The 14,206-nt window shown below is 35.6% G+C and overlaps 1 protein-coding gene across 17 annotated transcripts in view; it reads left to right on the forward strand.

The window, feature by feature from the left end:
• CHD9 (chromodomain helicase DNA binding protein 9) overlaps nt 1-14,206 on the forward strand; it is a 236,146-nt gene that overhangs the window by 204,460 nt on the left and 17,480 nt on the right. For 10 of the 17 annotated variants that reach the window (XM_027092199.1, XM_027092200.1, XM_027092202.1 and 7 more), the window contains 7 exons: nt 2,040-2,082; nt 3,220-3,439; nt 6,071-6,273; nt 8,243-9,151; nt 10,097-10,260; nt 11,002-11,274; nt 12,012-12,180. In XM_027092199.1, coding sequence (XP_026948000.1) covers nt 2,040-2,082; nt 3,220-3,439; nt 6,071-6,273; nt 8,243-9,151; nt 10,097-10,260; nt 11,002-11,274; nt 12,012-12,180 — 1,981 coding nt within the window. The remainder of the gene's footprint in view (nt 1-2,039; nt 2,083-3,219; nt 3,440-6,070; nt 6,274-8,242; nt 9,152-10,096; nt 10,261-11,001; nt 11,275-12,011; nt 12,181-14,206) is intronic. The other 7 variants (XM_027092205.1, XM_027092210.1, XM_027092212.1 and 4 more) reach the window with 4 other exon arrangements.

Genomic DNA, 14,206 nt, shown 5'->3' on the forward strand with positions numbered 1-14,206 from the left:
AGGTTCTGACCTTTTGGGGAGGGTATGACCACAGCTCACTAGATGGAAGAAAAGTTGTTGTGCTGCCACACCTGAGCAACTTGCTGGAAATCCACCCTCTAGGGTTGCCAAGCTTTTCTTGGGGAAGTGTCACACCGGAGGCATTCCACTACAAAACCACCCAGGGGGAGGTTGCTCAGGAGAAGCTGCCAGGCAAGAGGTGCTAAAGAAACTGCATGAACTGCAAGAGCTGGGCACTGAGGAAGCTGCATGTGCTGTAGGAGCTGAGCAGTGGAGGAGCTCACAGCAACCAGGAAGTAAAATGCCTTTCTTCTCCAGCTCCCACTACTGACAAAGCTTAATATCACATTGGCTGGCTAAGAAAAAATAAAGAGCCTAGATCCGTTTTTTTTTTTTTTCTTAGAGCTGGCAAAAGGTATGAGAGGCAGTAAATTTAGAGTTGAGAGGCAACAAACCGAAAACCAGTACAATGGAGTATATAAAAAATCTTTTTAGATACGAAGAGTATATATAGCATGATAATGTCCGGTGTATGTCTAATAGGCATTCCAGAGGGACAGACTAGAGAGCATAAGGGAGAAGCCCTATTTTAAGAGTTAACAGCTGAGAATTCTTCAGACTTGATGAAATACATGAATCCTCAGATTCAAGAAGTAAAGTGAATCTTGCAGGGATAAATGAAACTAAATCCACTTCAAGAAACATCCTGGTGCAATTACAGATATACCAAACAAAGAGAAGATGTTTTTTAAAACAACCACAGGAAAAAGACCCACCTACAAAGGAATGATGATAATTCTAACTTAGGGCTTTCTAAAACAAAAGTAGAAACTAGTAGTCATTGGAATAAAAACTTAGTTGGTAAGCTCCTTGACATAGGTCTTGGTGATGAGTTTTTTGAATCTGACACCAAAAACAAAAGCAAAAATAAACAAGTGCAACTACGTCAAACTAAAAAGCTGCACAGCAAAGGAAATCATCAATAAAAGAAAAAGGCAACCTACTCAATATGAGAAAATATTTGCAAATCATACATCTTATAAGGGGCTAATATCCAAAATATATAAAGAACTCATACAACTCAATAGCAAAAAAACCCAAACGATCTGATTAAAATATAGGCAGAAGATGTGAATAGACATTTTTTAAAAGAAGACATATAGATGGCCAACAGGTACATGAAAAGTCTCTACATCATTAATCATCAGGGAAATGCCAGTCAAAAAAACAATGAGATATCACCTCACACCGGTTAGAATGACTATTATCAAAAAGACTAGAAATAACAAGTATTGGCTAGGATGTGGAGAAAAGTGAACCTTGTATATTGTTGGTGGGAATGTAAATTGGTGCAGCCACTGTGGAAAACAGTATGGAGGTTCCTCAAAAAATTAAAAATAGAGCTGTCATATGACCCAGCAATCACACTTATGGGTATTTATCCCCCAAAAATGAAAACACTCATTTGAAAGATACATGCAGCCTGATCACATGTGGTTTGAAGTTTTATTTACAGTAGCCAAGATGTGGAAACAACCTAGGTGTCCATCGATAGACAAATGGATAGAGAGATTGTGATATATATATATATATACACACACACACACACACACACATACACGTATATTCATATATATGTGTGTGTGTATATATACACAATGGAATATTATTCAGTCTTTAAAAAGAATGAAATGTTGCCATTTGCAACAACATGGATGGACCTTGAGAGCATTGTACTAAGTAAAATAAGTCAGAAAAACACAAATATTGTGTGATGTCTCTTATATGTGGAATCTAAAAAGAAATTTTTTTTAACTAAGTTGATAGATAAAGAGAATAGATTGTGGTTGCCAGAGGCTTGAGGTTAGAGGCAGGATGGAAATGGGTGAAATGTTTTTGGTTTGGGTTTTTTTAGTTTAAATAAATTGAATTTTTAAAATTCTATTGCAAAAGAAAGTATTCTATTATAAAGAAAATCGATTCTCTTATTATATCTTGACCCAGTTACCCTGTGACAAATTTCTGTTTTCTTTTAAAAGGATGATGTTTCCTCACCAGGAGATCTTGTTATAGCAGATGGAGGTAAATAGCATTTATTTCTTTACTTAGTATTATTGTAAATTAACATTCCCATGATACCATGAGATCAGTAAACTAATACACTTCTGTATGTCTCAAATGTATGTGAAATTTATTGAAGACAGTTGCAATCATTATAGAACATAGTTGATTGGAAATTTAACAATATTTTTAGTTGTAAATCTTTACGCAGTGACTCACTGAATTTTTATAGAATAGGAGTTTTGATGCTTTTGTGGCTTGATTATTACACTGGTATGTGACATTTCACCATTAAACACACCATTAGTGTTAATTTAATAATCCGTTTCTTATTTGTTCATACACACATTGAGAAACATTCTTTTATCACTCAGTTTCTACAGGCTTTTCTGTACACGGTCTTGCTTCTCCTTCCTTCTGATATCAAGATAGAAACGTACTGTCACTAGAGTACATTCATTCCCAGCTGGTACCCAAGGGGAATAGTGCCTCACCTTCCTGTAATTCAACTAGGAATAAAGGAGTAGTTTTTCCTTCGCATGAATGATTACCACTTGATTATGGTATATATGGTTATATTACACTGTAGAAATAGAGAGTTAGATCTTGCACTTTTATTAGGTGAATGAAAACTTAAAAGTTATAACATTGTCATATTGAATTTTTTAAAATATATGTTCTTCCCTGATGACTTTTTACCTGTTTCATTCTAATTAAATTGAGATAAACTTAATACAGAAAGCTTTAATTTGAAGAGTTTATAGTGTTCAACTTCTCAATGGATTTCAGTTGGACTTTTAATTTATTTAAGTTAAGGCATTGAGTATTTGCCTTCCAGTAAGATATATTAGACCTGGAAATGCAAGAGTTGTATTTTCTGTGCAGATGAAGTTCTCTTTCAATATATAACATTGTAGTTCTTTATTCCACCGTGACCTACTCTTTGAGCTTGCTCTTAAAGTTTGTTGTAATTTTTAGAGCTATAGTTAAAACTTTTTTGAGAGGTTTGTTTTGTTTTTGTTTTTCATATAATCAGATTGGAAGAAAAAATTTTAAGTAGGGAAATTTTGCTGCTTTTGTGAACTTCATGACAGTATCTGTGTAGTTTTTGGGTTTTAGTTTTTTTTTTTTAATTGACATGAGTTTCTTTAAATGTAGATGGTCAACTGATGGAGGGTGATAAAATTTATTGGCCTACTCAGTCAGCTTTAACCACACGTTTGAGGCGTCTCATCACTGCATATCAGCGTACTAATAAAAACAGACAAATCCAGCAGATACAACCTACTTTCTCAGTGCCTGCCAGTGTTATGCAGCCTCTTTATGAAGAAGCCACTCTTAATCCTAAAATGGCAGCCAAGATAGAAAGACAGCAGAGGTAAGACAATAGCACTAAATTTTTAATATATAGTATCTAAATATAGTGTTCATTCTGAAGTCTGTTAGGGTACGATTATCTCACGTTGTGAAAAACGTATGTAGGTAGAGAAGTTGGTCAAAGCAAAATGCTTTATGCATACCTACACATGTATATAAATATATGTACACACAAATATGGTTAAGCTAATACAGATTATTGCATTTTATAGTTATTAGTCCATACTTGATATTTAATCATTCTTTTGTCATGTTTATGAACAGTGAGGTATGGGGAAAAATGAAGGTGCAAACTCAAGAATTAAATTATCAATGAAACGTATGTTTAAATTATATGAAATAAATTCCACTGTATCTTACTTTACATGATGACATTAATGAAATATAAGAATGTATGGAAGAGAAGTTCATCTATGCTTTTTACAGAGGATGAACCCTTAAAACTACTGATGTCAAAGGGAACAAATAGTAGTAGAACTTCTTCAAGAGGCTTGTTAGGAAGACAAGCAAACTTCTCTCATCCCAAAAGCTTTAACTTCTTAAAAAGGATAGAATATATGGAAAAGAATAAGAAAGTTTAACAATAACCTGGCGTCCTTATTAAACCTGGATCTTTGAATTTTTTTCTGAAAGATAAATCATTGTTCCGTTGTTTCATTTGCAACACATTCATTGTAACCAGAATTTAGTCTGACACTTAAGATTTTCGCTATCCTAGACGTAATCTTCAAATACTCCTACCTATGTAAATTTACTGTTTCAGTTATCTATCGTTGCATAACAACCCACCCCAAAACATAGTGACGTAAAAACAACATCAGTTTTTTGTTTGTCACTATTCTGTGGGTTGACCAGATGGTTCTTCTGCTTCCCATGGTGTTGGCTGGAGGGAGGTGAGGGCTGGAAGGTCCATAATGGCCTCACTCACATGGTTGGCAGTTGGTGTTGACTGCCAGCTGGGAGCTCAGATTCTAAGAGGGAGCATTCCAAGTGGCAAAGGCAGAAGCTGCAGATTTCTTAAGACCCAGCCTCTGCAGTTACAGAGTGTCACTTCTGCCACCTACTGTTGGTCAAAAAAAATCACAGGGCCAACCAGAATTTAAGGGAAAGGAAAATAGGTTGCATCTCTCAAAGCGAACTGTGGCAAAGACTGTGACCATCTTTAATCTACTGCATACATTTTCCCTTGCTCTGGCAGATCTGGATAATCTTCCTAAAGTACTAGTTTTATCATGATATTCAGTGGCTCTTTATTTAGTATAGGGATAAAATCTAACTTCTTAATTAATTCGAGTCTCTTCAATTTAGGCCTCAGCATGCATTACTAATTTTATTCTCTCCTATTCCCTCTGCCTGAATGCCCCACTGAGTCTTGACTCAGTATTCTACTTAAGTTGTTGCTATCACCCAGAACACCCTTCTTCCTACTTTTTAGTCCATACCTTGCCCTACTACTCCTTCGGAGTTCAACACATGTTCTATCTCCTCTATTAGTTTTTTTCTCAACCAGACTAGCTCACAGTATTCTCCCTGCTTTCTGCACTCATATAGCACTTATCTAAATAAAACTAGTCATTTTCAAAATAATAAAAGATACTGTAATGGCATTCATCTTTTCCTTTCCATGTCTTACCTTTCTAACTTGTAAATTCTTTGAAGGTAGGTGTCATATTTTTTTGTGTCCTATGTAATCCTTGAATTTATCCTTTCTTTTCCATTCCTACTTTATCACTCAGGTACAAGGTTCATATGACTTGATTGGTTCGTTTCCCAGAATGACTATTTTTACATCATCATTAACCTTCTTAATGTATCATCATGATAAAAATGGCCTGTTAATGTTTTTCAAAGGTCTTTCTCATATGCTTTTTCTCATTACACAACAAACTTGTGATTGTTAACCAGGGAAAAGATTCTACTGTGTTTGGAGATCTATGGTGTGTGAGGATATTACCCTCTTAAAGTATCTTCAGGAACTTGCAACTGAATAGAGACTATTTTTAGCCAGACATTTAGAGTGTTTTATAAACTGACCCCAAGGCTATCTTCCTCTGTCCCCAATATGAGCCTTCTCCTTTTCAATCTGGAATAGTCATCATCCCCTTAAAATGTAAATTACTTCCTACTTTGCTTATTCTGTGCCCTCTTTCTAGTTCCCTCCCTTAATCTTAACCGTGTTCCATCTTAAATGCCACTTACTCTGTGATGCCCTTCTTCATCACTCAAGTTTGAACAGATCCTTCCATCTTCTGTGCTGTCCTAAAATTCATGGTTTCTATAATACATACAACTGTAAAATGCTACCTTATACTGTAAATATGTTTGAAATGTTTTATCTTTTTCCCAAAGGGAGGGTCGTCATATCCTATACAATCTTGTATCCCATGCATATTTTTTTGCACAGTAAGTATGCAAAAAACTATTATTGTCTGAAGGAAAAGAAGCACAGTTGGATAGATGAGTCAGCTGGCATTTTAAAATCTATTTCTAAGGAAATAGCCCTGGATTTAATCCTTTGAAGTGTTAGGTACTTGAAATGGTTTTAAATTTTTATTATAGTCATTGTATTTTGCATTAATATTTATTTACTTCCGTGAGAAATGTGACTTTTTCTTTAATCTATTCAAAATAGATGGACAAGAAGAGAAGAAGCTGACTTTTATAGAGTTGTATCTACATTTGGAGTGGTGTTTGATCCTGACAGAGGCCAATTTGATTGGACAAAATTTAGAGCTATGGCTAGGCTACATAAGAAAACTGATAATAGTTTGGAGAAATATTTGTATGCATTCATGTCTATGTGTCGGAGGGTTTGTCGTCTTCCTTCCAAAGATGGTATGTATAAAATTTCTTTTTTTCCTCGTTTCAATCAAAGAAGCAAAATTAGTAAAATTCAGAAATTTCCAGCTATTTTATTTTAGTACTGTCTAATTCAACATTTCACCAGTTTTTCTGAATTGTAAATAAACTCTGCTCAAAGATCCTTTACTCCTTAATTCTACTATTGAAATGAGATCTAAAGAGAATAAAGGTACACATTTAATTTTGAGAAAATAGTGTTTTTATTAGATTTAGATTTATGATTGTGGGAGGTGGAAGATAAAGGATAGCTTTTGGTAAACAGAACTAACGTGTGTTTTTAGTCCATCTTATAGGAACTGTGCTTAGAGGGCTTATTTACACAAGTAATTTTGCAAGAAGTGAGGCCTCCACTCAAAAGACATTTTAAAGAGTTTTAGTAGGAAAAAAACACCCAGGGCCTTCAAAAAAACAAAACGAAACGAAAACAATCAGAGCTGCTAATGCTCAGCTAAGGGACTATTCTGGGGTGAATTTATTGTTTTTGAAGCCCATGTAGGGATTTTCCATATATCCCTCACTCTTCCCTAATGTTAAAATCTTACATGACTATAGTTATAGTATAATTATTAGCCCAATCAGTACAATACCATACTAAATACCTATTCAAATCTTACTAGTTTTTCTACTGATGTCCTTTTCTGTTCCAGGAGCCCACATTGTATTTGGTGTTCTTTCTCCTTAGCCTCCTGCAGTCTGTAACAGTTCCTCAGTTTTGGGGTTGTTGTTGTAGTTGTTGTTTTCTTTAATGACCTTGATACCTTTGATCAGTTTTGCCATAAACCCCTCAATTTGGATTTGTCTTGTGTTTTCACACAATTGGATTGAGGTTATGCCTTTTTTTGCAAGAATACCTCAGAAATGATGTTGTGTCTTTCTTGGAATGTAATGTCAAGGGGTTCATGATGTCATTATGTCTTATTACTGATGATGTTGCCCTTGATTCTTTGGATTAGCTAGTTTATGCTGCATTTTTCCAGTGTAAAATGGTTATCTTCTCCTCTGTAGTTAACAGATATCTTAAGAAGATACTTTGAGACAACACAGATCCTGTTCTACTCAAACTTTCACCCATTGATTTCAGTAACCATCAGTAGATCTTGTCTGCAACAGTTTTTACTATGCAGTTCTCCTGCAAGGAAAAGCTGTTCCTTCTCCCTAGTCTACTTAATTATTTATTCATATTAGTATTTTTTCATGTGGGTATTTATTTTTTATTCTATAGGTTATAATCCAGTACTATCAGAATTCATTTTGATGTTCAAATTGTTCCACATTTGGCCATTAGTAACTCCTTCAGGTGGTCTCTACATTATTTCAACAAGCCTCTATCTCTTTTTGAGTACTTCTCAACTGCCAGTAGCTCTGCTCACAAAGATAAGACCTCATCAAAAGGAACAGAGTATGGTCTGATGTTAAAACTGAACTATCTCAGGCTGGTAGTTCATACACTGTTTGACGATTATTCCCATGTTTCCATCAAATTTTAAAAAAGCCTTTGTTGTCCCTGTGAGTTCACTGTAATGCCCTGAGTTACCTCGGTGCAGTTAAGGATATGTGGACTTAGGTTTGCTTATGGGGTGTTAATTTAACAGATTTAATTTGTATTTATAAATGAATTTGAGTGCTTTTCTCTTTAAAACACATAATAGTATGACATTAGCTCATAGGGAATTTCTTAAAAGTAACTTCCTAGTTACATTAACACACCTCCAAAATAACTTTAATATTTTACTTAACTTTCTGTAGATCCAGTGTTATATGTTACATGATTTTTAGTACTTCTTTCTAAAATTTATATTTCTCCTCATTTAAAAACGTTAAAAAGAAATTCTGGAAAGTATACAATGATATTGAGTAGAGGTGCATTTTAGAAGTTGCTTTATTTGTTATAATATAATGAAGTATCTTTGAGTGTAATATGTTTGTTCTTGTTTCAATGTAGAATTGGTGGATCCAAATATTTTTATCCAGCCAATCACAGAAGAACGTGCTTCTAGGACTTTATATCGCATTGAACTTCTAAGGAAAGTAAGGGAACAGGCCCTCCGACATCCACAGTTGTTTGAGCGCTTGAAGCTTTGCCATCCAAATCCAGACTTACCAGTCTGGTGGGAGTGTGGCCCTCATGATAGGGACTTGCTCATTGGAGCTGCTAAACACGGGGTGAGCCGAACAGACTATCACATTCTTCGTGATCCTGAACTCTCATTTATGGCAGCTCAAAGGAACTACAGTCAAAGTAAGATGGCTCATTCAAGGACTTCTACCCCACTTTTACAGCAATATCAAGTAGCACTTTCTGCTTCTCCTCTTACCTCTCTACCTAGGCTCCTAGATCCTAAAGGTATTATTCTAGAGGATGTGAAAGTTAAAAGTGAAAACCTTAAAGAGGAGCCTCAGTTTTCTGAAGAAGAATCTATGACTTCTGAGGAAACCAGGACACTAATAAAGTCTGAGCCTGTAAGTCCAAAGAATGGTGTTTTACCACAGGCTACTGGAGACCAGAAATCTGGTGGAAAAGGTGAAACAGACAGACGCATGGTTGCAGCCAGAACAGAGCCTCTAACTCCAAACCCAGCTTCTAAGAAGCAGCGAGTCCACAAAAGAGGATCAGAGTCTAGTTCTGATTCTGACTCTGATTCTGAGAGATCGTCCTGTTCTTCCAGATCATCTTCTTCTTCGTCTTCCTCTTCTTCTTGTTCCCACTCTCGATCAGGCTCTAGCTCTTCTTCTTCCTCCTCTTGTTCTTCAGCATCATCTTCATCCTCATCCTCGTCCTCCTCTTCCTCATCCTCCTCCTCATCTTCATCAGAAGAAAGTGACAGTGAAGAAGAGGAAGTCCAAAAGCGAGGTATATGCATAAAGTGCTTTTTCTATTTTAAGACAGCATTTCACATGAAAATGAAAAGAATTGATTTGGATCACTTAAGCATATTTAAATTTTATGTGTACAGATTTTCTTAGAGAAGGACTACTGAAAACGCAACTAAATTCCTGGTTCTTACTCCGTATTCAGTATTCACGTTGCAAAATGGGTTAGTCAAACCGGATTAGCGACTTGGCACAGTAATTTTATCACTTTGTGATTGCCTTAAATTTAGTATTACATCTTGCCTGGAACAAGTTGATCAGTGAACAAATAAAGGTAATATTTTATAACAGCCACCAGTCCGACTTACAAGAGTATCATAGGCCCTACTTGGCCCTACTTAGAAAGATCTAGCATAGGAACTTCAGCCTGTCGGTAGTGTTAGGTGGTCCTCTTCTGCGGGTGTCCTTATAGCGGTCTAACAGCTCAGGAAATGAGTCAACATCAAGTGGACACAGGAGCCACTGTGATACCCACAAGAGTGAGAATCTCCTGTAACAACTCCAGAAGCATGACTTTCAGGGTTACCACAAGGGACATGCCCAATTATGAGAGTCCCCTCTTTAGAGAATGATAGCCTCCCCAGCAATATTTGTGACCTCCCAGTCCAGATACAGTTTACCAATCAGGAGTTTATGTATTTCCAGGGAAACAGACCTAGAGTGTTAACCATGATTCAAATTTTCATGCAGAAAGGGATGTTTTGTTAACCTTTTTTTCCTCAAACTCCTTTATGCCACTTATTGTGCTTTTATTTCAATTTTAAAAATAATGAGTACTTTATTGTATTCTAGGTGAATTTTTTTTTACTTCTAACTTTTCATTTTCAAATATATCTGAATAATTATATAGGATTTGAAAAGTATATGTAAAATTGTGTTATGCAGTCTTTTTAAAACAGTTATAATTGGTTATGATTATTCTTAGCAGAAGGTACCCCTCACGTGAAAGCCTATGATGAAGAAAGCGTTGCATCACTGAGCACTACCCAGGATGAGACCCAGGATAGTTTCCAGATGAACAACGGGACCCCAGAGTCTGCTTACATCCTGCAAGGTGGATACATGCTGGCAGCTTCGTACTGGCCAAAGGTAAATGAGTAATTTCTTGCTGGAATAGGTCATTTTTTGAGTATTTTTCTATATTTCTTTAATGATAGATATTATGTAGTAAAAGTCACTTATATGTACAATGACATTTTGGTGTTAGCATTAAAAGTATCAAATATTTCTATCAAGTAAATTAGGTCTACTTAAATGTATGTGTTTCTCAATATAATCCTAGAATATTTAGAAGAAAAGATAATGAATGCTTATGTTCACATACAAGTTAGTATTCAGGTGCTACTTTATGAATTAAGTGCTTTTAAGTGGGTGTTCTTGAAGAAATTTACCAAGCCAGTTGTGACCTAGAAAAAAGGTTCATTTAAGTACATGTACATATAGTGGTGGAAGTTCAGATTGGATTAAGACAGTTCTTCTTCCAGTATGTGACTAGGCTAGTAGAAGAGTACTTACCTTTAGGAGTGAGGTTGGGAAATAAATGGGAGAGGAGAGAACTCTTTACTCTTATGTATACTTCTGAGTTGTTTGAACTTTGTACAAGGAACCTGTGTTACTCTTATAAAAACAAAAGAACAGAAAAATATCTTTATAGTATAATATTTTTTAATGTCACCAATGGGAATTTGTATAGAATTGTAAATGTATGTGAGAATATGTATGCATACCAAATACACATATGTTGTACCAGGGTTAAATCCATCAAGGCTGTGATCCCCAAAGTTCTGACTCAGTTATTAAAATTATCCTTTGATGTTCATGCTTTTCCAGGACCGTGTGATGATCAACCGGTTGGACAGTATTTGTCAAACAGTCCTGAAAGGGAAGTGGCCTTCAGCTAGAAGAAGTTATGATGCCAATGCAGTGGCTTCTTTCTATACCACAAAGCTGCTGGACAGCTCTGGCGCAGCTACAGAATATAGTGAGCCCAGCGTGCCCACTCCTGCAGGTGCTGGCGTTAAAGAAGAACACGATCAGTCAACACAGATGTCAAAGGTGAAGAAGCATGTACGAGAAAAGGAGTTTACAGTGAAAATCAAAGACGTATGTTTATTTTTATTGCCCTAGGACCTGATTGCGATTGCGGTGTGCAGCATGCTTTTCCTGCAAATGGCTGCCTGCTCTTACTCTTACTTCCTTCACATACTTGTTTTCTGGCATTTGGATTGTTTTCTTTTAGATATCCAGGTTATTAAACTTGAATATTCTACTAGAGGAATCATCATTAAATATGTTTTTCTACCTATACTTCTGAAAATAGTCCTTCTGCAGATCAAGATGCTTTCTTAAACAGTCTGACAATTTCTTATTGTTTGGTTCTTTTATATAGTATTCACATGGTATGTCAGTGCACTTCCTGTTTTAAACATTTAGCATGCCCTGTTATCAGTAACATTTTATTGTTCAGTATGATTTTTGAAGCTAAATTGATTACTCAGTGTCTAAAACATGGGTAATATCTTCTAATATGTCATGTGAATAGTGTACACAGAGACATAGGTCAGAAGCTGAAAGGGTTACAATGTGCTAGTCACATGAAAAGCTCTGTTTTGCTCAGAAAAGTATATGTAATACCTGGATGTTTTTCATTTAAGATAGAAATTTTAATATTCATTATAGAAATTGATTAAATGTTTTTCTCCAATTGATGTATGAATAAGAGAACATGATTAACTTTTCAGGGTTTTTAACCTCACTTTTTCTAAGTAAAAGATTTCTCTCAATATACTACGAGTTTTTTTTTAATCATTTCTTTCTTATTAATGGTGTTTGTTTAACAGGAAGGTGGTTTGAAGTTGACATTTCAGAAGCAAGGGCTTGCTCAGAGAAGGCCATTGGACAGTGAAGATGGTGCTCTAGGGCAGCAGCAGTACCTCACTCGACTTCGGGACCTTCAAGGTGCGTCAGAGACCAGCCTCGCCAGTTTTCCAAAATCCATGCCAATATCAGGTGAATATGCTAGTAATCATTGCCTCAGCATGCAAAATCATTTGCAAATCCTTTTTTACTTACTCATAGGATACTTACGAGAACCAGATTGTTACTACTTTAAACAGCCCTCCTATTATTAGAAAGCTCTAATTATCACAAAATTTCTTCTTATTTGGAAGCAAACTTTGCCTGCAATTGGTTCTTCTCAGTGACTGAGTTCTGTCTTCAAAGGCCTCAGAGAATTAACCTAGTCCTATGTCTGCATGATAATCTTAACATTCAGAAAACAATGATCATATCTCCCCTTGGGACGATATTTTGTACTAACCTTTTGACTATTTGAATCAACAAGTATTTATTGAATACTGAACTGGTGCCCTGTGTTCTGTGCTCTCTAGGCACTGAGGAATCCATCCATAAGCAGTTTTTTTATTTTGTTGATGTATCTAGTTGTACTTTAATTCTTTCTGTGTCCCTCTTAAAGTATGCTGTCAAGAACTGATAATTCTAGTTAAGAGCAGCTGAGTCTTAAAATGTATGGACCACAGCATACTAATCGTAAAAAATGTAACTTTTCAATTAAAAGCAGGTAAGTGACTGGAATTTCCTTTATACCTCCATATACATAAGGCTAAGGACTCTATTTCAGTATTCTACTAAATTCGTTTGCCATACAATAACTTGTAAACATTTCAGAACTCCTGTGCCTGTGTACAATGTGTGGAATTGCTGAAGTTTGGGAAAATAGTGCTTTATTATAGGTGTTAAATTGATTGCTGTTTCCAGTTGCTGCTCTTACCGCTTTCTAATTATAAATTATAATTAAATTATAAATTAGAGTCATCAGACTTACTTTTGTCTCTTATGGTTTCATTAACCATTCAGTGTAAGTCTCCAATTACTGGACTTTCAGACACGTATGAATGAGCCACAGTTCTCTTACTGAAGTATAAATCCCCCAAATTGTGATTTACAATGGCAAGGAGCTCTTTTTTTCGTGAGAAAATGGGAAGAGATGGGGAAGATAAGCTCTGGGCTTTTTTGCCCAACCTAAGTGGGTTTAATAATACCACTGCTTGTACCTTGATAAGTCCGTAACTCTATAAAGTGGGATTGATACATCTATCATCTGAACGTTTTACTGCTATTGCAGCTGAAGATTTTACAGTCTTTGCCTATAAGTAATTCTTTGGTAAATAATACTGTTTTAATAGTATCAATAGTAATTATAACACTAATTTGCACCTATACCAAATATTAAAAAGCCTCAAAAACATTAAAACTAGATAGAATTATCTTAGAATTGTATCTCATCCATCTTGATAATTGCAAATGTGAAATCTGTTTTTGTTTTTGGCCGTGCCATGTGGCATGTGGGATCTTAGTTCCCCAGTGGGGGATTGATCCCTTGCCCCCTGCATTGGGAGATCCGAGTCTTAACCACTGGACCACCAGAGAAGTCCCTGTAAATGTGAAATCTAGCTCTGTCTTCCTACATGACTCTTAGGAAACCTGCTAACATTTTTTAACCTTTTCTTGTTCGCGAAGTGAGGAGTTGGGGTCAACGGAGAGGTAGCATTGTTAGGTGGATTAAATAATATATGTAAAGTGACTAGTATGGAAATTGGCACATAATTAGATGCTAAACAGATGTTAAAATTAGGTTTTAGAATTAGATGCTCAACAACTGGTATTATAATTCTTCATATTAAGCCCTTTTTATGTTTGTATGGGCACCCCCGAATTTTATCTAAAAGCTTTGAGTGAAGATACGTCATATAATGTAAATTAATTAATGAAGGACAGTAAAATAGCATAAATTATAAGAGGACAAAACTAAAGAGCCTATTCCAGAAATCACCTGGAATAGTACACAAAAGATGGTAGAGCCAAACAGCCTGGATTTGAATTCTGTCATTTAACACTGTTGTGACATTGGGCCTGAGACATAATGTTTCTGATCACATTTATAAAATGGGCTTAATACCTCTGTGTTTTGTTTGTTTTGTTTTTGGTAATTTAAGAAAACATTTGTAAAACCTAG

The sequence above is a fragment of the Aethalodelphis obliquidens genome, unplaced genomic scaffold (genome assembly GCF_003676395.1).
Source record: "Aethalodelphis obliquidens isolate GAN/ISIS:26980383/991018 unplaced genomic scaffold, ASM367639v1 scaffold75, whole genome shotgun sequence".
Lineage (NCBI taxonomy): Eukaryota > Metazoa > Chordata > Mammalia > Artiodactyla > Delphinidae > Aethalodelphis > Aethalodelphis obliquidens.